The 24754-nt window shown below is 40.7% G+C and overlaps 1 protein-coding gene across 1 annotated transcript in view; it reads right to left on the bottom strand.

The window, feature by feature from the left end:
• DOCK3 (dedicator of cytokinesis 3) overlaps positions 1 to 24754 on the bottom strand; it is a 460968-nt gene that overhangs the window by 199575 nt on the left and 236639 nt on the right. The window contains 2 exon segments of the mRNA XM_067568165.1: positions 21613 to 21767; positions 23108 to 23149. Coding sequence (XP_067424266.1) covers positions 21613 to 21767; positions 23108 to 23149 — 197 coding nt within the window.

Below are 24754 nucleotides of genomic sequence, written 5' to 3'. Positions count from 1 at the left end.
TTCCTGGGACCAACACAGCTACAACATCACTGCAAATATGAGTTTATCTTTTACTTATTGTGACCATAAGAACCCTTTTATGGGACCAGGCAAAAGTTGCACCCACCACACTGCTGTCAGAATATTTAGCCAAACAGCGTCTTGTAAGGAATCATCATAAAACTAGTGACATGCTGGTCATTCGTATTACTGCGTGATGTACATACAGTAAATGTGTAAATAATTGGGTATGTGTGCTGGAAATAAGTTCCTAATATTCAGACCAAGCAATCTAAGTAGAGCAGATAAACAAGTCAGTGGTAGACAAAGGAATGTTGTTTCACCTGTTTGCCTGTGTCTCCAACGTAAATTGAGTAAGGCAAGGCCAGAGACAATGGAAGTACATTTACATCTAACAAACAGCATGATTAAGGCAACTGAAAAAAGCAAACTGATCAGAGAATGAGGAAGACAGCATGGCATCTACACACCAGCAGAGGAGAAGATTTTTGGCTGGGTTTATCTTTCAAAGAATACATTTCAAAGGTTTACTGGACTTTAAAAAGAAGGGGAGAGAACCCCTTAGTGATCCACGACTTAGGGAACAAAACAAGAGAGCAACCTCTAATTTTGAGAATGTTGGATCTTCTGGCCTAGAAGGCTGGAGATGCTAGTAACCTCATGTAAGTGAGAAAACTGCTTATGCAAAATTGAAACTTGATAAAGTTAAAGTTTAGGCACTAGAAAGTCTGGTCTGTTTCGTTTGTTTGGTAACCATATCTGTCTCTTTTTTTCTTGCTTAGTAGCACTTAAATCTATGTCTTTTATTAATAAACTTTTTCCTTTTATCATAAACTGTCTCAGTACTATTATACTGAAGTAAAACTGTTCTAGAGCTCCTGATAAATGACCATTAGAGGGATTTTCTTTCAACTGGCCAAAACATCAAGCAAAAACAACATGCCACGTTCTTGTGACTCCAGAGCTCTTGAGCTTTGCTACTGCACAACAAATCCTACTCCTGTCTCCCCTCTCTTTCATTAGAGTTGTGCCGCCTCTTTAAGGGTTTGAAAAAACAAAAACTACCAAGGATCTCCCAAAAGGTACTCTAAAATACCAGCTGAGATTTACTCCCAAAATACCAGGGCATTGTCTGACTTGGCAGACCAACTCTTATGGGCATCACTAGGTAGGCTGTAACAGGACTGTGGGACACCACCAAAATGGAGGGGCACGGAACAACCTGTACAACCTGTTACTTTATTATTATGCCATAGAACTTTTTTTTTTTAATAGGTGGGCACATCCAGGTTAGCAGTTGCTTTCATAATGAAAACCAAATATTACAAGGAGGGAAAACATTTTCCCTTTCTCAAATATGGACTATGCACTAATCTAGATAGCTTTGCATGGAATCAGAAAGCAGTATGGATAAAACAGCCTACGAAAGAATTAAGATAATCACTACTTTTTAAAATTATTTAACGTTAGGAAGGCAGAGATAGAAGAAGACAACATAAATATTTTAGAGCTGTGTGAATAAGTGCATTCAGGAACACCTACCTTTATGTTTGATGCTTTATTTTTCTCTGCCCAGAAAGTGGCCAAAATGCAATTAACAGGGATCCCTTATAGGGGTCCTAGGTCCCAGAAGAGCCTTGGCAAGATGCTGAACTTATCACTATGGAGACAGATGTCCTGTATGTCTTTTTTGCGTTCATTTTAAAAACTGAAGGAGGCATGATTTCTTCCCTCCTTGAATCCTGTTTAAATGAAATTTTAAAACTCTTAATGTCTAAGTTATGTAATTTTTATTCAAGCTGTTAAGGGCAGAAGAAAGGGAGAGAGATGCTATGAGTTAGGTAGAATTCTGTATTTTTCATGGCAACTATGTTTGATCAATATACCACTGTACCTGGAAAAGTGGTAAGGTTCTTTGAAAGGATCCTGAGTTCATTGACTCTTCTGGACAAAGTGATTGCTGTGAGGAACAAGAACTTGAGCATCAGGACATACTGCACAGAGTCAGCAATAGGTCTGAACAGAGACTTTGTCAGCACCTGCAGAACTAGGCCAAGATTCCAACGTTTCAATGGCTGTTTTACAACAGGCTTTTTCTGGGAAAGGGCCTTCAAGAAACAGATGTAAGGATTTAACAAGAGATATGAACACTAATTCTGTGGACTCTGATGATAAAATTCACAGGTAACAGGCTCAGTCTCTTCTGGAAGCTTATCAGCACAAACTCCAGCATTTCCCACATTATTTGAATAGAACTGAGACCATGCTCTCTCTTTCTAGTAAACCAAGTCTGCCATTTTTACTTCTGGATCCTAATGTTAGACTTTTTTAAATGTAAGAAGGGAGATGATTACTGGTAGGTCTCTAGATTACCCAGTGTTGAGCGCTTACCCTTTTAGGTTCCAGTTGTTAAACTTGGTCTCTGCAAGTTCTCATATTTAAGTGGCTCTTAGCAAAGGAGACTGTCAAAGATTTGCAGACTGAGATCTGAAAACTAACCTTTTCATCATTCTTAGGGAACCAGAGAATCAGGCTATATTTACACTGGCGGCGGCAAATTTGGCCGATCTTTCATGATCGATTGAGCGGTCAGTGAGACCCGCTCAATCGATGAGGGAGTCGACTGAATAAGTCCACCCCCTCGACTAGCGTAGCGCTGAGCCGACGGGAATGCAGTTCCCATCTGCTCAGCGCAATGTGAACAGCGCGCAGAAGCAGTCGATGGGAGTTACGCAAACTACTCTGTGTGGTTTGCGTAACTCCCGTCGACTGCCACCGGGTAAGTGTGAACAAGCCGGGTAAGTGTGGGTAAGTGGGTACAAGTGTGGGTAAGTGGGAAAGTGTGAACAGGCCCTTAGTGTGTTATCCAACCATGAGAAGGCAGCTATTCTCCGATGCCTAGAGCAAAAAAATGGGACATTATTGTTTTTAGTGTTATTATGCCAATCAGCATTGTTAGAAATTGACAGGACAGAAGATAATGGGTAACCAGGGAAGATGGGAACTGGTGGGTAAGCCTCTACTAGAACTATGGAACATCACTCAAAGAGCGGTATTTGCTTAATCAGAAGTATACATTCTTTATTTAGGATCTTAATTCCTTAAAGATAGTTTCAGAATGGATCCAATTAAGAACAGGACTGAGGAAACCAGTAATCTTGAAGGCACGAAGAATAAGATATCCACAGAATCTTCCAAATGAATTGAATTAGTATTATTGCTCCTATAACCAGTAGCCAATAAATTTAGGGTCAGATTAGTTGGGTTTTTTTTTCTTTCCCATATTCAGAGGCAGAGGATTATGAGAAAGTAGTGGATTGGGGGACTCTAGAACATTTTATGAGCTAACCTTTCAAAATGATTTTTAGTGCTCATTAAAAATGTATGCAGCCAGTGAAGGAGAAAAAAATCTAGAGATTTTTGTGCAACTATTCATTGGCTATTGCTACCGACTTTGGGGCAAAAGTTATGTGAATGCACACATACACTTCCATATTATAGATATTTAATATTGTTACTCCTTGGCTAAACAGTAGTTGTTTTCATGGCCTCGAAGCAAGTCCATTTCTATTGTTTGAGAGAAATTGATATTGTGAGCCAGGTACAGTCTAATTTGTTTTACTATACAACATACATGAATCCTGTTATTCTTAAATCAAGATAAATCCAAGTGCGTGCAGGTAGCTCTAGAAATCTCAGCTCAGTCAACCTGAACACCTACCAGGAATAGTTTGCCTTCCTCCAAGTCCGCTTGGGTCTTCAGCTGCCATGGAAGTGGCCCAGTGGCCCCAGTCATGAGCCAGAAGAGCAGCAATAGATTCACCACACTGCCCTCTACTGACCTATGCTGCTCAGCTGATTTGTCACACTATATACCCCAGGAATTATCTTTCTATATGTACATGTAGGTCTCTTAGGGAGCATACACTGCCAAGCTTCTGGAGTCCTACTAGGAATTTACTGGTGTCAATATATGTCCCTATGGGGTGCACCAACAGTTACTTTCTTGCCAATCTGAATGTGTGTAAGCAAGTAAAGGCCTAGTAAAAGGAGGACCTTTAGTCTAGAGATAACTTTCAGATGTACCAAAATAGGGACTAAATTGTCACTCTATGATTTGCCCTAAGCAAGGGTAGATTATACTTGTGCTGTCCAAGGTGCAGTCTGGGAAGCTGATTGTGATTCAGTCTTTCCTCTGCTTTGGCTTGGAAATACACTGAACTAGCACAGTGTATGGTTTCCCAGTACATGGACTCAACTAAATGGGACATTATTATGAAGTTGGGGGAGGGAGGGGGCAAAGGTAAGGCTCCATCTTTACTCCCCCTTACTCCCTTGCACAGCTGTGTAGAGTTAGTAATAGTATTGCACTAAATCTTAAACCCATTTACTATTCAGATGCTTTTCCTACTTTTTTCAATCACATTTGCCAAATATCAAAAATATTTGTGTTTAAAAGGACTACCTAACTCCACAATAAAATCATAAAACTTCTTCTGGTGACATCCCAGTCAATTCCTGATGTCAGAAATACAGGATTGACATTGGCTAAAATCATACAAAAGGAGGCGATGATGAGCTGTGAGTGGAACAAGTTCTAATGGAAGCAGAAACATCTGTAACAGCCACATGAATACAGAAAAATATGGCAAAGTAAGGCTTCAATGTTGATGTCCATTAAAAAAATTACTGTGGCTCTGCAGTGAGTACATGCTGTCTGCCCCACTTTAAAATGCAGAACCTTCACTGGCTCAAAAATTATATTTGGAAAAGATATATAAGATATATAAACAAACAAGGGAAATACAACCTAGATGGAGCATAAGGTGGGTGCATAACTGGTTGGAAAGAGGGTAGTTATCTGTGGTTCATAGTCAAGCTGGAAGGGCATATTCAAGTGGGGTCGCTCAGGAATCAGTTCTGGGTCCAGTTCTGCTCAATATCTTCATCAATGATTTAAATAATGGCAGAGAGTACATTTAATAAGTTTGCAGACAATATCAAGATGGGAGGGGTTGCAAGTGCTTTGGAGGATAGGATTATAATTGAAAATGATCTGGACAAACTGGAGAAATGGTCTGAAGTAAATAGGATGAAATTCAACAAGGACAAATGCAAAGTACTCCATTTAGGAAGGAATTATCAGTTGCATACATACAAAATGGGAAATGACTGCCAAGGTAGGAGTACTGTGGAAAGAAATCTGGCAGTCAAAGCGGATCAGAAGCTAAATATGAATTTACAGGGTAACACTGTTGCAAAATAAAAGCAACCATCATTCTGGGATGTATTAGCAGGAGTGTTGTAAGCAAGACATGAGAAATAATTCTTCCGCTCTACTCCATGCTAAATAGGCCCCAACTGGAGTATTGTGTCCAGCTCTGGGTGCCACATTTCAGGAAAGATGTGGACGAATTGGAGAGAGTCCAGAGAAGAGCAACAAAAATGATTAAAGATCAGAAAAACATGACTTATGAGGGAAGTCTGAAACAATTGGGTTTGTTTAGCCCGGAGAAGGGAAGACTGAGGGGGGATACTACAGTTTTCAAGTACATAAAAGGTTGTTACAAGGAGGAGAGATAAAAATTGTTCTCTTTAACCTATGAGGATACACAGGACAAGAATGGGCTTAAATTGCAGCAAGGGCAGTTTAGGTTGGACATTTGGAAAAACTGCCTGTCAGGGTAGTTAAGCACTGGACTAAATTGCCTAAGGAGGCTGTAGAATCTCTGTCATTGGAGATTTTTAAGAGCAGTTTAGTCAAACACCTGTCAAGTATGGTTTAGATAATACTTAGTGCTGCCTTGAGTGCCACTCGAGGTCCCTTCCAGTCCTACAATTCTATGATTCTATTAGTCCATTTCTTAGGAGTCAGTTTATGACTGTTCCCTACAGTAAATTTAATAGTGCATTTTCTATTATTAGTATTTACCTTTTAGATTTGCTATTTTTGGCCACATTCTTCTAGCAAAGTCTATTCGATTTCTCACAACTGCTGTCTGACAATCTCCCTCCTCTCCATAGGATGAACGGAACGTGATCAAGTCAACATGTACAATGTGTATGTGAGAGAATGAGTCACAAAGGGCAAAGGGTGTGTTCAGGATGACACTGTGCCTTTATGAAGAGCTCACCTTCCATTTATAAACCTACCCCAACCCTTAACCTGGACTTCATTCTACACTCACTATTCTGAGTAATCTTTAGTATTGTCTCTAATAAGCCAAGAGAAGTCATTCAAGGAACGGGAGACACCTTCCTCCACACATTCACAGCCAGAACCACCACCTCCGCTGTACTCCTAATTTAAAAATTATTTTACTAGATAATGATGGCTTTTAAAAGGAAATATGATTCACGGAATGTTGTTAAAATCTTCATTTTCACACAAGTGTTCACATTCTCTTTTTGTCATCAGTTGCCTTGCTAAGATGACCTGCAGTAACCCCAGTTTCAAAAACAAGTCTGAAAAAGTGCTTTGCATTGGTTTATGCAGTGGGTTTTATAAAGACATCTTGGAGAAAAGAACCCCAAATGTGTGATGGAAATGAGTTGGCCTCTGAAAAACAGCTCTAAGCAACTCAGTTTGCTTTCCAACAAATTCAGGCTTAGAGCTCATGAATTATTAAGTTATCACCTTGGCTAGAAGCCACAGGGGAGGATTAGAGAGCATACAGTAAGACTGTCATTGCAAATACTGGGTTTCCATAGAAACACAAATTAGCTAAAATAACTACCTGTCATCCCAGTTAACCACATTCAAGCAAAAACAACAAAAAATGCTATAAAATGTATTAAAGACTGTAGAAGGAATATAGCTAAGCACCAATTACAGATTCTCCTTGGATTGTTGTAAGTCTGCCACACTAAAATTGAAGTTCCAGTTAGCATTTTTGTGTTATTTGAAATCAGGAAAGGCTCATATCTGTGTTCATGAAAGGCACTGGAAACTGAATCCTCCCCATTAATTGGAAAAAAGTTTGACTTCTCTCCTTTGGAAGTCAGGTCACAAGATATGATCCCTCACTTCCACCATGCCTACCACAGTTCAGATGTGGTGACAAAAGAGTGAGACACAATCCTGCAGGCTTCTCCTAATGTAAAATGTTCTAAACTTGTTTGTGGAGAGGACTTCTAAACATTGACTAATGATATTTTAGGGATGATGGCATTTTAGATTAAAATTAATGCTTCAATAATTAAAATCCATTGATTCATCTCTAGTTCATTAATATTTTTACAGACTTAGCTACACATTTTCACACATTTACACATTTTCTCACTGAGGCTATCTAAATAGGCTTTGCATTTTGTTCTACCAAGAAATTACCTCTCTTCTCAGTTATGATAATTGAAAGTGGAAAAACCACAGATTTATAATATGATCACTACTCACAATGTCAATGGTCATGGCATCAGTAAAGAAGCATTATTGGTTCAATGAACAGATTTACATCAGAAACAACTGCACTTGACCAGCCTGCAGAAAATGTTGAAAAATAATCTAAAGGGCAGGCATGGTAGTTTATCTGAAAAATCAACCTTCCGCTGACAAGCTTTCTATGTGGCACTCAGCCAAGTAGAGGCATCAATATCAAATGTGAAAGTAGCAGACTGCTAGGCTTTCCAAAACTAAGGGCTTCTCTAAGATACAGATGCTTTGATGGGGCTGCAGCTATGTTGCTGTAGTGCCGCAGAGTAGACATTTTCCAGAGCGATGGGAGAGTTTTTCCCATTGCTATAGTTAATCTACCCCTTCAAGAAGTGGTAGTTTGGTAAGAAGACTTTTTCCATCTATACCCCTGAGCAATGTAGCTAGGTCAATCTAAGTTTTAGGTGTACCCCAGGACTAAGGATAAGAGAGGTAGGCTGGTCTACACTGCAGAGTTAGGTCAACCTAAGGCAGCTTACGTTGCCTAACTATACAAGCGTCTACAATAGAATGGTGCTACCACTGATGTAAGTCGCCTAATACATTGACCTAATAACTCCACCTCTGTGACAGACGTAGTGCTTAGGTCGATGCAGTTAGGGTGATGCAGTGTCTGTGTAGACACTGCGTTACTTACATCACGTGTTGGCTCTCAGTCCTGCCACCAGGGCTGACAGTCTGGACCACCGCTGCTGCCTCCCAGTGAAGGACTGGGGGTGGGAAAAGGAGAGCCCAAGCCTGGGTGGTGGCCAGGCTTGGGCTCTCCTCCCCCACTTCAACCCCTCCCTGGGAGGTGGAATCAGAGCTCCCAGCTGTCAGCCCTGGTAGCAGGGCTCACAGCAGGAGCCTCCTGAAGGCTGACAGCCCAAGCTGTGAGCCCTGTGGGGCTCAGTTTCACAGCAGGGAGCCTACCCCCAGTCAAACTGACATACTTGTCAGTTTCCTGGGTACTAGTATTTCACATTTGGGCTCCAGCTCCAGCTGTCAGCCTCGGCACTGGGGGGGGGGCTCCAGCTGTGAGCCTTGCACCAGTGCTCCAGTTATGAGTCCCAGGTGGGCTGACAGTGGGAGAGGAAATGTGAAATAGCAGCATACATGAAACGGACAAGAATATCAATTTCATTGCTGGAAGGCTCCCTTCTGTGAAACTGAGCTGCACCTGGCTCACAGTTGTGAGCCCTGCACCACTGTCAGTGCCCAACGCTCCGTCTATGAGTGCCACACAATGCCCCACTTCAATCCATGAAAGTGCTGCTGGTAAGGAAGTGCACCTCCGGCAGAAGGAGGGTAATGTGGACACCAAAAGCCCATTTAATTATTGTGCTGGCTGTAGGTCAACCTAACTTAAGTTGACCTATTTTTGTAGTATAGACAAGCCCATGGTAAAGAAGTAGCAGTAAAGGGAAAGAAAATGGTATTTATTTGTTTAAAGATAAATTGTGTGGCTAACTTATTTTGTCGATTAGGTTATACTTTTATGCTGGAATTCCCCTTAGAGAGTTCATGCATCAGTAACCTTACCATACATTTGTAAAGCTACACAACACTTTGAAAGCTACACAGCATTTTGCTGTGCTACTTAAATCATCCAGGCCATAGGAATGAAAGAACCGAAGCGGAAATCCCTCTGTAACATTCTTAAGGCAACAACCTGGTCTTCACATTTCATTCTGATAATCAGCTTGTTCACTTTCTTTTCTGTTTCTAACACCAGACTGTTCACTGATAACCTGTTTAAGTAATTCTGCTCTATCACAAGCTATTTATAAATTTTCCCTAGCTTCCCTGACCTCTTCTCGTCCCATTTTGCGTAACTCCCGTCGACTGCCGCCGAATCTCCAGATAAGTGTAGACCAGGGCTAAGGGTCAGATGAGAAGTAGGGTCTCCTACCCACCAAGGCAGCTGCAACTCCAGGAGAGAAAAAAACAGACCAAGAACCCCAGTGCAGAGCAGGGTGAGCTCCAAAAGCAAGGAGTACCATAAGCACAAGGTGGCTGAACTACGGCTGTACAAGCAGCCTTTATATTGGCATTTGCTAACTTTTGAGTGCTTGGTTTTGCAATTTTAATAATGCACATTTAATGCTTTTCTTGTATAATATATATGTGTACATACATATGTGTGTGTGTGTGTGTATATATATATATATATATATATATATATATATATATTTTTTTTTTTTTTTTACATACACACCCCTACCTCGTCTGTCATTGGCACAAATGTTTTCTAGTCTAGCTATTTTCTTAACTCCCATAAAAATCAGCTAAAGCAAAATTAGTGCTACTGCTAAAAATATGTAAACTAGATATGTTCAGACGTTTAAAATGGCCACCACTCGTTACTAACACCCCTCATGTTACCCACCACCCAACAATGCTGAATCATAATTTCTGGAACCTGGGAATGTGTAAGGCAATAAACAAATGCTATTTTAATATTTAACCAGACATAGTTTGGAGCTATAGTGATCAAATTTAGTGTGGTAAGAAATATATGGTGGTACAGATCATAGAATCATAGAATATTAGAGTTGGAAGGGACCTCAGGAGGTCATCTAGTCCAACCCCCTGCTCAAAGCAGGACTAACCTCAGCTATATCATCCCACCCAGGGCTTTGTCAAGCCTCAGCTTAAAAACCTCTAAAGATGGAGATTCCACCACCTCCCTAGGTAACCCATTCCAGTGCTTCACCACCCTCCTACTGAAAAAGTTTTTCCTAATGTCCAACCTAGACCTCCCCAACTGCAATTTGAGACCGTTGCTCCTTGTTCTGTCATCTGCCACCACAGAGAACAGCCTAGCCCTATCCTCCCTGGAACCCCCTTTCAGGTAGTTAAAGGCTGCTATCAAATACCCCCTCATTCTTCTCTTTTGCAGACTAAACAAGCCCAGTTTCCTTAGCCTCTCCTCATAAGTCCTGTGCTCCAGCCCCCTAATCATTTTTGTTGCCCTCCGCTGGACTCTCTCCAACTTGTCTACATCCTTTTTGTAGTGGGGGTCCCAAAACTGGACACAGTATTCTAAAGGCGGCCTCACCAATGCCGAATAGAGGGGAATAAACACTTCCCGCGACCTGCTGGCAATGCTCCTCCTAATGCAGCCCAATATGCTATTAGCCTTCTTGACAACCAGGGCACACTGCTGTCTCGTATCCAGCTTTTTATCCACTGTTACTCCCAGGTCCTTTTCTGCAGAACTGCTGCCTAGCCAGTCGGTCCCCAGTCTATAGTTATGCATGGGATTCTTCCTTCCTAAGTGCAGGATTCTGCACTTTTCTTTGTTGAACCTCATTAGATTTCTTTTGGCCCAATCCTCCAGTTTGTTTAGGTCCTTTAGGTCCATAATTTAGGTCCTTAGGTCCCTGTATCCTATCCCTACCTTCCAGGGTATCTACCACTCCCCCCAGCTTAGTGTCATCCGCAAACTTGCTGAGGGTGCAATCTACCCCATCTTCCAGATCATTAATGAAGATGTTGAACAAAACTGGCCCCAAGACCGACCCCTGGGGCACTCCGCTTGTGACTGGTTGCCAGCTAGACATGAACCCATTGATCACTACTCGTTGAGCCCTATGCTCTAGCCAGTTCTCAAAGCCCTCTCACAACAATCCCCACATACATACCTCGGAGGTACATTTGACTCCAATTAAAAGGTATCTGAATCTTCTATCTGTATGCCTGTATCTTATTTAGATCTCTTTTCATCAACACACACATCTTCATAGTAAGTGAAAATTTAAAAATAAATTCTTCAGAGCATGTGTAAAATGCTCTGTCAAGCTGTTCATGTGACTTGGAAGTTTAAAAGATGGTTGCTTCAAATCAGGTCTAAATAGGGATTTTAACTCAAGTCCTACTCTATTATACAGTATTCCTAATTGTCTTGTGTAACCCCAGTGTGTTAAATAGAATTGCAAAAGTATAAGTGAGGACATAATTTAGCCATGCCAGTGGAATTACTTAACCAATCTGTTGATGATCTGTGAGAAGAATTAGAATCACTTCCATACAGCCAGGCAGCTCTGCTGTGCCAACAGGGTTAAATATATATATATATATATAGAGAGAGAGTCAGATATAACTCTGAATATACACAGGGATCATATATGTAGTACAAGAAAGTGACATTTGACAGAGTCACTATTCAGACTAGACCTACACTTTAGACAATGCTCAAAAGCCTGATCCAAACCTTTACTTGTTCATTTATAATACTTCCTACAAATTCTTTGAGTTTTTTGATCTTCAGTAAAAACACATCAGCCTTTTGATCCATAGATTGAATAAGATTATACACCTACTGGAAAAATAGATATGCATGAAAAAGTGGCTAAAATCCCTGCTCCACTTAGTTTTAGAGTTAGATTAATTTTAATTGCCTTTATTGTGAATTTCTTGTATTTCTTATATTTCCCCAAAAGACCTACACATCAAAAGTAAAACCAAAAGGGCAGTCAAGATTCTACATACACATAAAAACACAGCCTCTTAATTAAATAATTGGATCACTAATAAGAACTGAAAAAATAAATGAAGAATGTCACAGTTCTTCAATAAAACCTTAGGGTATGTCCGTAAAGTGGGGTAATGTGCACTACGGGGATATGATTTCTAAAGCACAGACGTGTTGTGCATTAGTTGGTTCATGTGGACCCTGCAAACATTAAAAGTTCCCTAGTGTACCATGTTAAAGCACAGTAGAGAACTTTGGTGTGCAAAAGTACGGTTTACATGGACCAATTAATGCAAAACATATTAGTGTGCTTTAGAAACCCATCCCTGAAGTAAGCATTGCCCGACTATGTAGACACAGGAAATATGTCAAATGTTCACCCATCCTCCATTAAAACTTTATTCCTAACAAATGTATTAGCAGTCAAGAAAGTGAGAAAACAACCGCTGAAGAGGTTGTTAGTAGTACCTGGCTGTTTATGGCACTAGTCAAAACTTCCTATATTTAAATAAAATGTTCTCTCTCTTTTACAAGACTAAGAAAGGCAGCACAGCCAGAAAACTGGAGAGCCCCTTCTCTATGCTGTGATGTATGCATGTACAAAGTCAAATTCGCAGCTAGCTGAGGCTCTGGGCAGCATCCAGAATATCTTTTTCATTCTCCTTGTACTCCAAAACTGATGAACAAATTGCATATTATACACCTGTATATATTTGTATCCAAAGGTGTGGATTGAGAGTTGTTAGGTTGAGGAAGGCCAAGCAAGAATTAAGCATGCAGTTTTGAAAAAGAGATGCTAAAACGGAGAGGGCCTAATATTCACTGAAATCATACAAGTAATTTTGTGGCCGGAGATAAACCTAACTGGTTTTGGGGAAGTGATATAATGGATAACCACTCACTCGAGTTAGTAGTGGAGTTTTAGGGAAGACAAAGATCTATTTGCTATAAAGCACACAGATTCAACCTGGATCATTCAATCCTTGAGGCACACTATGTTAGAAAGACTTCCTTAGAACTTCACATCCCTTTCAAACTGGAAGCAAGAGCTATAGCTGAGTTACAGGTTTTCATCTGGCTTAACCCATATTATGTAACTAAATTTGGTGGTCTGTTTAGGGGCGTTTTTCATGATTTATTAAATTAGCAATATATGTATAACCTAATTTAATTTAATGGTTCAGTCTCTATTTTCTTCAGTCCACTAAAATAAGATCTCTTTTTATTTAAAGTAACTGGAATTGAATCCAGGACATAAAAATATTAGTGTGGTGCTGAAATACCTCAGTAATGAGTGCTGTACCAGAACCTGAGTGGAATAGAACACGAACACAAACACACACAATTCAAGTTCCTACATAGTTTACACACCTGACACAAATCTACAAAAACAAGGAAGTGAAAAGTTTAGACAAGGCCACTAATGACAACATCATGTTAACACTGTGCAGATTAAAACATGTTTTCTAAAACAATGCATTTTACCCAGGATAGACAAGCCCTTTACATGAGTTTTAGTTTTACATCTCAAACTGCCATATATGTTTAGAATTTCAAGAAGGTTTAATTCATTTCCTTTGTGACAGGATGGCCCCTCCTTAAGCACCCTCCTGCAGCAGGCCACAGCACAACATGTGTACCTGCCACACTTCATCCATAAAAGGAATACAGTCTCTCAGTGTCCAGTACGAAGTCCCACCTTAGGACATATTGTATTCATATACATCAATGTAGTAGTTTCCCAAAATCCTTATGGTAAAACTATTTTCCAATTACCCAGTAAAGCATATAAATGGAACAGAGCTTTTCCATTCCTATCCTCCACGGACACAACTTCCAGATCACCTTCTCAAGAGTCCACCAGTTCCCAGTTTCTTTTGCTCCTGTTCCAGGGCACCACTTTCTAAGGCCTCCACCTGAGTGACTAGTCTCTTCTACCACAGCCCCCAAATCAGGTTTCCAATGCGAGAACTCTCTGCAGTGTTCCACTCCCCAACATGCACTCCATCCCCACCCCTGCCTGAGAATCCTAACCCTGCTCAGGAAATGTCCTTCTGGGACCAACCTCTTGCTCCTGACTCTTCCTGTAGAGCTCTGCTCATGTCTTTGCCCAGAGGGCTCCCCCTCATGTAGTGTTCCATTCCCCAGGCCTCCCTGCCTGAGAGTCCTATGCCTGCACCTGGGGATCCATCCTCCAACAACAATCCTCTTGCTCTGGGCTCATCCTCCTTTGACCAAGCTGGATCTTCCCTTTTTCCTAGAGGTCTCTGCCTAAGACTTCCATTTGTCAGCATTCCCCAGCTCTTATCAGTTCCAACCAATAGCTCTCTTCTAGCTCTTATCAGAACTCAGCTCTCTCTCTCTCTCTCAGTTCCTCGGAAGCTTTTTCCCAAGCTTTCAGTGGCATCTCTCTGTTTCTGGCAGCTCTCACCTGCTACTTCCTGACTCTCCATATCTGTTATCAAGCACTTCTAAAGCCCAGGTGCCTTCTCAAGCCCAACTGTGGATCAGATGATGACAGGAACTCCGGCCTCTTCCTTCTTAAAGGGCCAGTTTCACCTGTGTCATATTCCTACCAATCTAAAACCATGTATGCACTTCAAACATTTACATTTTTTAAAGATTATGTGTTTCTAGGGAAACAAATGGATGTCATAACATGGAAAAGAACAGAGGGATCACCCGAGATCCTGGACATCAGTTTCTCTCTTTCTCTCATTCTTTATTAGCATCAATTATCTGGGAGAGGTGCACAAATTCACCACTGTGTTGTATGTAGGAGGAGGTCTGGTTGAAGCTATCTGATCCAGACAGAGGATTATTCAGTCCAAGATGTTAAAATTAAAGGACAGAAGGCTATTCTGAAGATTTTCAGAAGTCTAAATGAAAATAGCTCATGATAGAGTGCCTGCAGGCAGGGCACCACAAGGTTCCTTCTTGATGTCGTAGACATTAAGACAGAAGTGAGAGAGTTTTACAGCCACTTTGCCCTTTTTGTCCTCATGGAGTAGCCTGAGGAGGCACAGGATCCCTGTGTGGCCTCAACAAACACTGCTAGCCAAAAAAATATGATCTTGGCTGCATGAAGCACATGCATATCTAATGTGGGATTCACACATATTGGAAGAACATACTGTTACTGGTGTGAGTGGTTAGCCAATGTTTGGAGTCCTACAGGTTGTTTCCATTAGGAGAGAAACTGACAACAGAGTCAGGCATTTCTTTGATGCAATCTCATTTATTTACAAAGTCCTGTTTCCCTGAACACAGTAGGAATCAAACAGGAGACAAGTTTTTTGCTCATAGTTCCAAGCCTCTTTCCAGCCAGCACTTTGTCTAAAAAGCTCCCTCAGCTTTCTCTCAGGGCCATATTTTCAGTGCTTTTCTTGATGACTCCTTGGCTTTTCTGCTTCCTTCTCTGTCTGCTTCTGGCATCTTCTTACTCACAGACCCAGCTCCACCAAACAAAGCAGCCATCATTGCCCACCAGCTTCAACAAGCTTTGTGACTGCCCATACACTGAAGACAGGCTTACTGGGAACCACCCAACCTCCAGCCTGGGAATGATTTTAACAAAATGAGTCTTATGCTCTTCACTGAGAACTGAATGCACAGAGGTTTTGCTTGGTTTTACTTTGATGTACTATTTTTCAATAGAAAATAAGTGTAAAGGCTGAGTGGTTAAGGCATTCAATCACCGTAATCAAAGAGGCAGACAAAGGAGGTGCTGTTGTCATCATGCATAGATTGGATTATGAACAGGAGGCTGCCAAACAACTCTCAAACACCACATTCTACAAGCCACTACCTATCCGATCCCACTGAAGAATACCAAAATAAATGAAAACATCTACTTAATAAACTCCCTAAAGAAACACAGGAACAAATCTTCACAGACACACCCCCCGAGCCCCAACCAGGGTTATTCTATCTACTAACCAAGATCCACAAACCTGGAAATCCTGGACACCCTATCATCTCAGGCATTGGCACTCTCACTGCAGGACTGTCAGGCTATATGGACTCTCTCCTCAGGCCCTATACCACCAGCACTCCTAGCTATCTTCGTGATACCACTAACTTCCTGAGAAAACTACAATCCATCAGTGATCTCCCAGAAAATACCATCCTAGCCACTATGGATGTAGAAGCTCTCTACACCAACATTCCACATAAAGATGGACTTCAAGCCATCAAAAACACATTCCCCAATGATCATATGTCACACCTCACAGCACACACACCTGACTCACAACTACTTCAGATTGGGAGCCAATCTATACCTCCAAGTCAGTGGCACAGCTATGGGCACCTGCATAGCCCCACAGTATGCCAACATTTTTATGGCTGACCTAGAACAACGCTTCCTCGAAACTCATCCCCTAACACCTCTTCTTTACCTATGCTACATTGATTACATTTTCATCATCTGGACCCATGGGAAAGAGTCCCTCGAAGATTTTCACTGGGATTTTAATAATTTCCACCCCACTATCAACCTCAGCCTGGACCAGTCCACACAAGAAATCCACTTCCTGGACACTACAATAAAAATAAAGCATGGTCACATTAACACGACCCTATACCGAAAACCAACTGACCGCAATACGTATCTTCATGCCTCCAGCTTTCACACTGGACACATTACACGATCCATTGTCTACAGCCAAGCCTTAAGATACAACCGGATTTGCTCCGATCCCTCAGACAGAGACAAACACCTACAGGATCTCTATGAGACATTCTTAAAACTACAATACCCACCTGGAGAAGTGAAGAAACAAATTGACAGAACCAGGACAGACCCAACAAAGAAAACAACAGACCACCACTGGTCATCACCTACAGTCCCCAGCTAAAATCTCTCCAACACATCATTAAAGATCTACAACCTATTCTAGCACATGATTCGTCTCTCGCTCAGGCAGTGGATGACAGACCATTCCTGGCTTACAGACAGCCCCCCAACCTGAAGCAAACACTCACCAGCAACCGTACACCCTACAAAAAATCCAACCCAGGAACCTATCCCTGCAACAAACCCCGTTGTCAGCTCTGCCCACACATCGACTCTAGTGACATCACTGGTCCTAACCACATCAATCACACCATAAGGGGCTCATTCACCTGTACATCCACTAATGTTATATATGCCATCATGTGCCAGCAATGCCCCTCTGCCATGTACATTGGCCAAACTGGACTATCACTATGCAAAAGGATAAATGGACACAAATCAGACATAAAAAATAACAACATCCATAAACCAGTGGGAGAACACTTTAATCTCCCAGGGCACACTGTCACTGACCTGAAAGTTGCTGTACTTCTCCAAAAAAATTCCAAAAACAGACTTCAAAGAGAAACTGCTGAGTTAGAAATGATCTGCAAACTTGACACATTCAAAATGGGTTTAAACAGAGATTTGAAATGGCTCTCTCATTACAAGAGGTAAATTGCTTTGCTCACCCATTCTCATCTCCTACTCAATGACTGTTATTAGACCTCAAGTACCCGGCTTTCATCCACCTCCCCCATTGTTCTCTATGCACTTGTATATTTATATGATGATCCTATGTTTCTCATTTCTACCTCTGCATCTGACGAAGTGAACTGAGCCTCACGAAAGCTTATGCCTGCTAAAATTAAATGTATTAGTCTTTAAAGTGCCACAGAATTCTTGTTGTTTTTGCTGTATACAGACTAACATGGCTACCCCTCTGGAATTTGAATTTTGAAGTCGTGGGTTTAAGTCTTGCACCATCTCACACTGAAAAGCCACCTCCAGTTCATTCAGCTATAAAATGGGTACCTGATCCATCCAGTTAAGGCAGTCAGACATGATGCTGGCTGCATCACTCCCTTGTATACTGTTGGCTATGACACTGACATGCCTTAAACTTGTCAGCCTATTGAGCCATAGACTTGGGGATATTTGACATTTTCAAGGCATACTGAGAGGGGAAAAAGCCTTTACTGCTAGAATGCTGAAGAGATGTTTTTACATCTACTTTAAAATAAAACTCATCTTTGTTTTTGTTTTTTTCTGGTTTAGGGAAGACCATTTTCCTGTCTTTAAGCAGTTAAGTGTAGCTCAGCCTCTCATCCCAGCCCTCCTGCACCTCTTCCTTTGGGAAGTTAGGGCAATATTAAAACTGATGTTGTTTTCATCACTGTGCATAATACAACCCCAAGAATCATAGAATATTAGAGTTGGAAGGGACCTCAGGAGGTCATCTAGTCCAACCCTCTGCTCAAAGCAGGACTAACCTCAACTAAATCATCCCAGACAGGGCTTTGTCAAGCTGCAGCTTAAAAACCTCTAAAGATGGAGATTCCACCACTTCCCTAGGTAACCCATTGCACCCATTCACCACCCTCCTAGTGAAAACGTTTTTCCTAATGTCCAATCTAGACCTCCCCCACTGCAACTTGAGACCATTGCTCCTTGTTCTGTCATCTACTACCTTTAAGAACAGCCTATTTCCACCCTCCTTGGCCCCCTTTCAGGTAGTTAAAGGCGGCTATCAAATACCCCCTCATTCTTCTCTTTTGCAGACTAAACAAGTTCCCTCAGTCTCTCCTCATAAATCTTGTGCTCCAGCCCCTAATCACTTTTGTTCTCCTCCGCTGAACCCTCTCCAACTTGTCCACCTCCTTTTTGTAGTGGGGAGGGGGGGGGTCAAAACTGGACACAATACTCCAAATGCAGCCTCACCAATGCCGAATAGAGGGGAATAATCACATCCCTCGATCTGCTGGCAATACTCCTACTAATGCAGCCCAGTATGCTACTAGCCTTCTTGGCAACCAGGGCACACTGCTGACTCATATCCAGCTTCTTATCCGCTGTAACCCCTAGGTCCTTTTCTGCATAACTACTGCCTAGCCTGTCAGTCCCAAGTCTGTAGCTGTGCATGGGATTCTTTCGTCCTAAGTGGAGGACTCTGCACTTGTCCTTATTGAACCTCATCAGATTTCTTTTGGCCCAATCCTCCAATTTGTCTAGGTTCTTCTGTATCCTATCCCTACCTTCCAGGGTATCCACCACTCCCTTTAGAACACAATAACAACAATTGTTTGCATTTCTGAGGTACTTTAGTATGCACTGAAGTATCTCAAAAGCCCTTTGTATTTTACTCTTCATGGTTACCATTATTTTCAGCTTCTTTTGGTTGCCAGTCATACAAAAAGCCTCTTCAGGTCTTCCCATCTTCCTGCGTGCACTAATCCCACAGATATTGCTATTCAGGCCCTGATTCAGCAAAGCACTTAAGCACGTGATTAACTAAGATTATGGGTAACTCCATCCCAATTCAGCAAAGCACTTAAGCATGAAGTCAAATTTAATTCAAAGGGATTTAAGATATACTTAAATGTTTTGCTGAATTGGGTCATGAGACAACTTCTCTCCTTCTGAAACCATTGGAGGCCTTGTACAGGCTTATTTTCTAGCTACACATCTATCTTGCCTTTACCAACTGCTTCTCTTGAACTCAGCAATTTCTGACACTTCAGTTAATTGTTCTAGAAAGGGAACAGTTTTGTTTGTTTTAAGTATCTAGATTTGCCATTCTTACTCTGAACTTTTGGTGACAACTATTTTTTGTTCTATTCTCTTGAAGAGGGCCATGTCTTTGAGTGCTCTACACCAGACCAAAATAAGTATTTTGAATAATTACTACAGATAGTGGGAATCAAAAAGCTGTCTCAATATCAGGTTAGACTCCCTCCCGACATTCCTTAAAAGTGTTCTTAAAGATGGCCAGCTAATTGGTGGCAGACACTTCTGTTTAATTATAAGACATAACTGAGTCATTTAGGGTATTCTAATATTTCCACTTTTTAAAATATTTTGGAGAGCCCCAAATATGAGTCATTCTACTCCACAACTTCTTTGGAAGAATAATTTTTTCAAAATGAAGCAAAAGGAAGAAAGAGCTCTGAAATCAGTTTTTTCCCAGCTTGGGATATATCTAAATCAAATATGTCAACATGTGCAAGACAGTTTTGATCACAGTGGCACAAAATGCCTTTAAGCAAATGTTAAATATTTCTGTCCATGGACCCAGACATGATTTAATCAAAGCTCAAAGAATGATTTGTAAGTAGTGTTTTTTCCCACATGAATTGAAGATTATAGCTTCCATTCTATCCTATAATTGCAGTTTAAAAAAGGCTTTAGTCTAGACATCTTTAGTTTTCTCTCTAACCTGTTTTCATCACTTGTTTCTGTTGTGTAGGAGTAAAATGACAATAAAAGTTAAAAGTCAAGGATTCCTGCTGGCATTAGACCTTTTCCTGCAACATTTTCTTCAGTACATGCTCTCTCAACTACTCTTGATGAGACATATGAACTATATAAACTGCACTACTTAGATACAAGGCATTCAATGTGGTAATTTTCTGTTAGTTTTCATCCTGGTATTTCTGAAGGCCACACATGAGAAGGAAAAAAATAGGATCTATTTTGTATCATACTGAAACCTCTACTGGCTGCCTATAACATATTGTAAAGAAAGATGGATACCTGCAGCCGTATTTATGTATTTACATCTAACTGAGAGGAAAACAAGTTATTGTGGTAATTCTAGCATCTCCTCAATCCACTATGATCTCTCTTAGGTCACAAGGGAAAGAGTGCTTGATGATCTCAGCCTAGCACCTTGACAAACAACCGGGCTCCTTCCAAAACTCTCATATAACACAGCAAAATCAGCATTATCACTTTTTAATCAAGTAACAACTTTCACTCAGCAGAAGACCAGGACTACATTAGTAAACTTGTTTAAGGTTAAGCCTTAGATCTACCCTACAGTTTTGTCAACCAAACAGTGGAAGTGTACACACTGAAATGCTCCTTCCACCAATGTAACTCCCCTGCTATGCCAATATAATAAAACCACTTCAACAAGAGGTACAGGATTTATGTCAATATAGTTATTGCGACATAGTATCAGTGTAGATGCTGCCTTCATTTGGAGCCATGAAACTGACAAGAAAACCAGGGAACTAGAACCCAGCTCCCTTGAGAACTGGGAGTTGGGGTGAGAAGCCCAGGTGGCTGGACCCCACTACCAGCGGGGGACAAGAAGCCCAGGTGGTGGTGCTCCCAGCTGGGGTCCGAGGCAAGAACCTGGATGACTGGAGCTTGCTCCCAGCAGGGAAGCCAGGGGGAGGAAGGAATGCCTACCAGGAACGTGTGCAGCAGCTGGGCTCTCAACAGGGAGCTGCCAGTGGAACTCAGGAACCAGGCTCTCAGCTCCCCACACTGCCCCTCTTAGGTCAGTGGAAGCACTTCTGGTGAGGACACGCACCACCAAACCAAGAAAGGTAATGCGGACATCAGCCACCACAGTAATTAATGCAGTGGCTGTAAGTCGACCTAACACAGATCGACTTATCTTTGTAGTGTAGACAAGGCCTTAGGTGCATGGACTGATCTGGAAGTTTGTACAATAACTGCCCATGCTACAGCTACTGTTAGTTAATGCTCTGAGTCACCCACTTTCATAAGAACTAAACTTCATACTCAAAAAACACCAAACTTGATATTTTGATGTATGCATCACAAAACTGCCAGTTGCTGAATTCATCTATCAAAGTTCCTTATGACAAGAGCGAGAAAAGAGAGTTCAGACATTTTTCTCCAAGCTTTGTACTCTCTGAATTCACATTTTTCCATGTGAGATGAAAAGCAAATAAAAGATTGATACTGTCCTACCTGATCTGCTTGCCCTCTCGGACATCATACAAAGAAAAGAAGACATCTGTGTCCTCCCCAATAGTATTATAGGTGAAGCTCTTTAGACTGAGAAAGAAGTGATGAGGCACTGGCATACGGCAAGCTTCCCCATGACGCTGACGAATTGTATCCACCTAATTTTTAAAAATCAAAAACAAGTATTATTTTCTTCACAAATAAGGGGCACGTAACTCACATGGCAGAGTCACAACTGAGACAATGTTCTTCCTTCTCCATGGAATAGAAATTTAGCCTCATGAATTAGGTTCTAAGTCAGAGCCATAAGGCAGATGTGTTTTCAGTTTTTCTAATTTGAACTTATATGTTTGTTTTTCTTTGAAGTGGTTTTAGAAACAAAGATAAGCAGATGCGTAGTGTCACCAATCTGAAATCAACTTACCTATCCATCAGCAGACCATATCAATTCTGTTTTACAGCCATTGCTCCTGATTCCAGAAAAATTTAATCTGGTTGACTCACATTGTTACCAGGTTTTAAAATTCTAAAGAAATACCATCTGCTTCTTACTGAGTTTTTATAATAGTTGCAGCTTATTAAACACCTCCGTGAATAAGAGAAATGTGGAATTGGCCATGTGAGTTGGGGCAGGGAAATTGAGGTCTAAAACAAAGATATTTTGGTAAGGAAACTCCAGAAACAGCTAAGCTTAGGGAGAAAGCTTAGGCTGGGGTTTATCTTTTATTATTGATATTTGAGCAACCAAAAAAGTCAAATCCCAAGAAGGGTGTACATTTGGGCCCAATACCAGTTACATCATTTATACCAGTGGAAAGTGCATGTAAAATACTACCATTCTGATTTGATAGTGTTTTATATATAGTTTGCATTTGTGTAAATAAATACATAAGGTGCAGGTCAACAATGTATTGAGATGATTCTGTTCAGAATGGGCTGAGAGTATATTTCCTTAAAGGGACAATGTTAAAATTTTAGTTTTCAAAATTGCCCTATCTTGAAAGTCACAATCTAAATGGAAAATTCTCTGAATTTTAAAATAAATCAAGGTGTAACAGGATATATTCACAGCCTAGTATGCCTGTTACAAGGTCCAATCCTTTAAAGCCGGAAATTTTGGGAAGCACCATTCCAAGTATGGAGATTCTGTGACCAAGAAAGAACTAGGTGATAGTAAGGCTACATAAAAAGGCAACCTTTCAAGGGAAAGGGCGTGTGGATGGAGAGGAGAGAGACCAGGATAGATAGGCACTGTTTGTGGGTCTCTCCATGATAGAAGTCCTGATAAGAGCAGCAGCCTGAGCTGAGGAAAAGGATGCTTAGACATAGGCTGGAGAGGGACCTGGGGAAGGGTGAATGATGCTTTGAGATCTTTGGATGAAAGGCTTTATATACATAACAGTCAGTAAGTGATTTGCATTATTTCTTTACATTCAGATACATTATCACAGACGTCAAAGAAAAAAGACACCATGCTAGGGTTTTGCAGCCGTCTTACCTGTGTTGTGCTTTGCTGGACACTGTGCCTACTTGATAAATGCTGTGGAGGAAAAAAGAACAATAAAAATAACAATTGTTTATTATATCAGAAACATTTGCACTCTATACAGTGTCAGGCCACTATTTTTAAAAATTAATTTTCAACCCTAATATCCTCCTGTCTGTACATACAGTCTCCATATGAATTCCTCTAATTTGTTATTGTGTTCTTTGTCAAACATGCTATCGATGACATTTCTGATATCACAACAAACTGATTATTCAGTTTATTTTCATAATTCAGAATGATTTTCTTTTGCTTATCTTATTCATTAAGACCTACATCAAGACCACTAGCTTTCTCTGACAACTCTTTCACATCTAACTGGGGTAATTTAAGAGTGGTGTTGCCTTAACTTGGAGTGTAAATAGCTCTCAAAGATTTGATGATAGTATTTAAAATGGTCTTTGTATGTCAGTTAAAAAGGCCCTTTTTCTTATATTGGGTAACTTAAGGTATCGAAATGCAGGAGTACCCTATTATTATTAATCCCCATCTACTATCTGTTAACCTAGGAACAGATGCAGTTGTTTAAACATACACAGAGATAGAAGCTACAAAGGTGGTGATTTTTTTTTATACTTTCCATGTTCAAATTTTGCACAGATCTGGATCGTGTGATACAAAATGAGATTCCAGTAAACATTTGAAGACATTTTCACTAATCTCAAATAGTCAATACCTGTACAGAAACATTTGTAGTAAGAGCAACATCTCTAAAATTGTAACTCAGAGGATGATCCTGTTGTTTTTTTTAAAGCTTTTCATGCTAAAGGGTAACATTATAATCAGAAAATGGACTGCAAGACTCTAACTGTGCATGTTTAATCTCCAAAGGGGAGATTTAAATATTAATCTAAATTGAAAAGGTTTCAGAGGGTTTAAAAAAAAAAAAACCTTGTTAATGATTTTGCGCCATGCCTTGTTGGGTACCTTTATTTTAACTTTACTATTTAAAAAATGAAATATCTTGTCAACATGATCAACGGAGTAGCCCATGTTCTTTCCCTTCTCTTCTTACCCTATCCTTTTCAGACACATCTCAGACCTTGTTGTTCTGACAAACACACTACCTAGTAGCACCTGCATGATTTGTTGTCAACATGGCAGCAGTTGCAGTAACAGAAATACAACAAACTCAGAAATTCCAAAACACTATCTCCAAGCCATGACATTCTTATGAATCTTGCAGTCAGTAAAAATTAATAAAAAACAGAGGAAAAAGGCCATTTTATTTTTGGGATGGAAAGATATTCTATACAAAGGAATTAGCTCAACAAGAGAAATGGAGGTTAAAGTATCTGCATTTTAACAATAGTGGGCTGAATATCCTTTTTGCATCTTTGGCTGGCCAACAGACTGGATTTCATCGCAGTCCATACTTTTGATGCTTCAGGGCTAATGCAATGCACTCCACTTTTGGTTGACCCTGATGGCCATCCAGAAACAATATAGATTTAATGTGTACTTGCCCACTGCCACTTTCTTCAGCATTTCATATTAGCTAGTTTACACAGCTCCCCACTCAGCCTGCTGGTGTCTGTGGATCCCATTCTTAGGTACGTAACTCTCCCCAGGCTTTGCACAGGGAACCTGGATCCCTGA

This window comes from Emydura macquarii, unplaced genomic scaffold, assembly GCF_026122565.2.
Source record: "Emydura macquarii macquarii isolate MOO-44397 ecotype Brisbane River unplaced genomic scaffold, CSIRO-AGI_Emac_v2 contig_2846, whole genome shotgun sequence".
Classification (NCBI taxonomy): Eukaryota; Metazoa; Chordata; order Testudines; family Chelidae; genus Emydura; species Emydura macquarii.
This window is presented reverse-complemented; position numbering and strand designations above follow the sequence as displayed.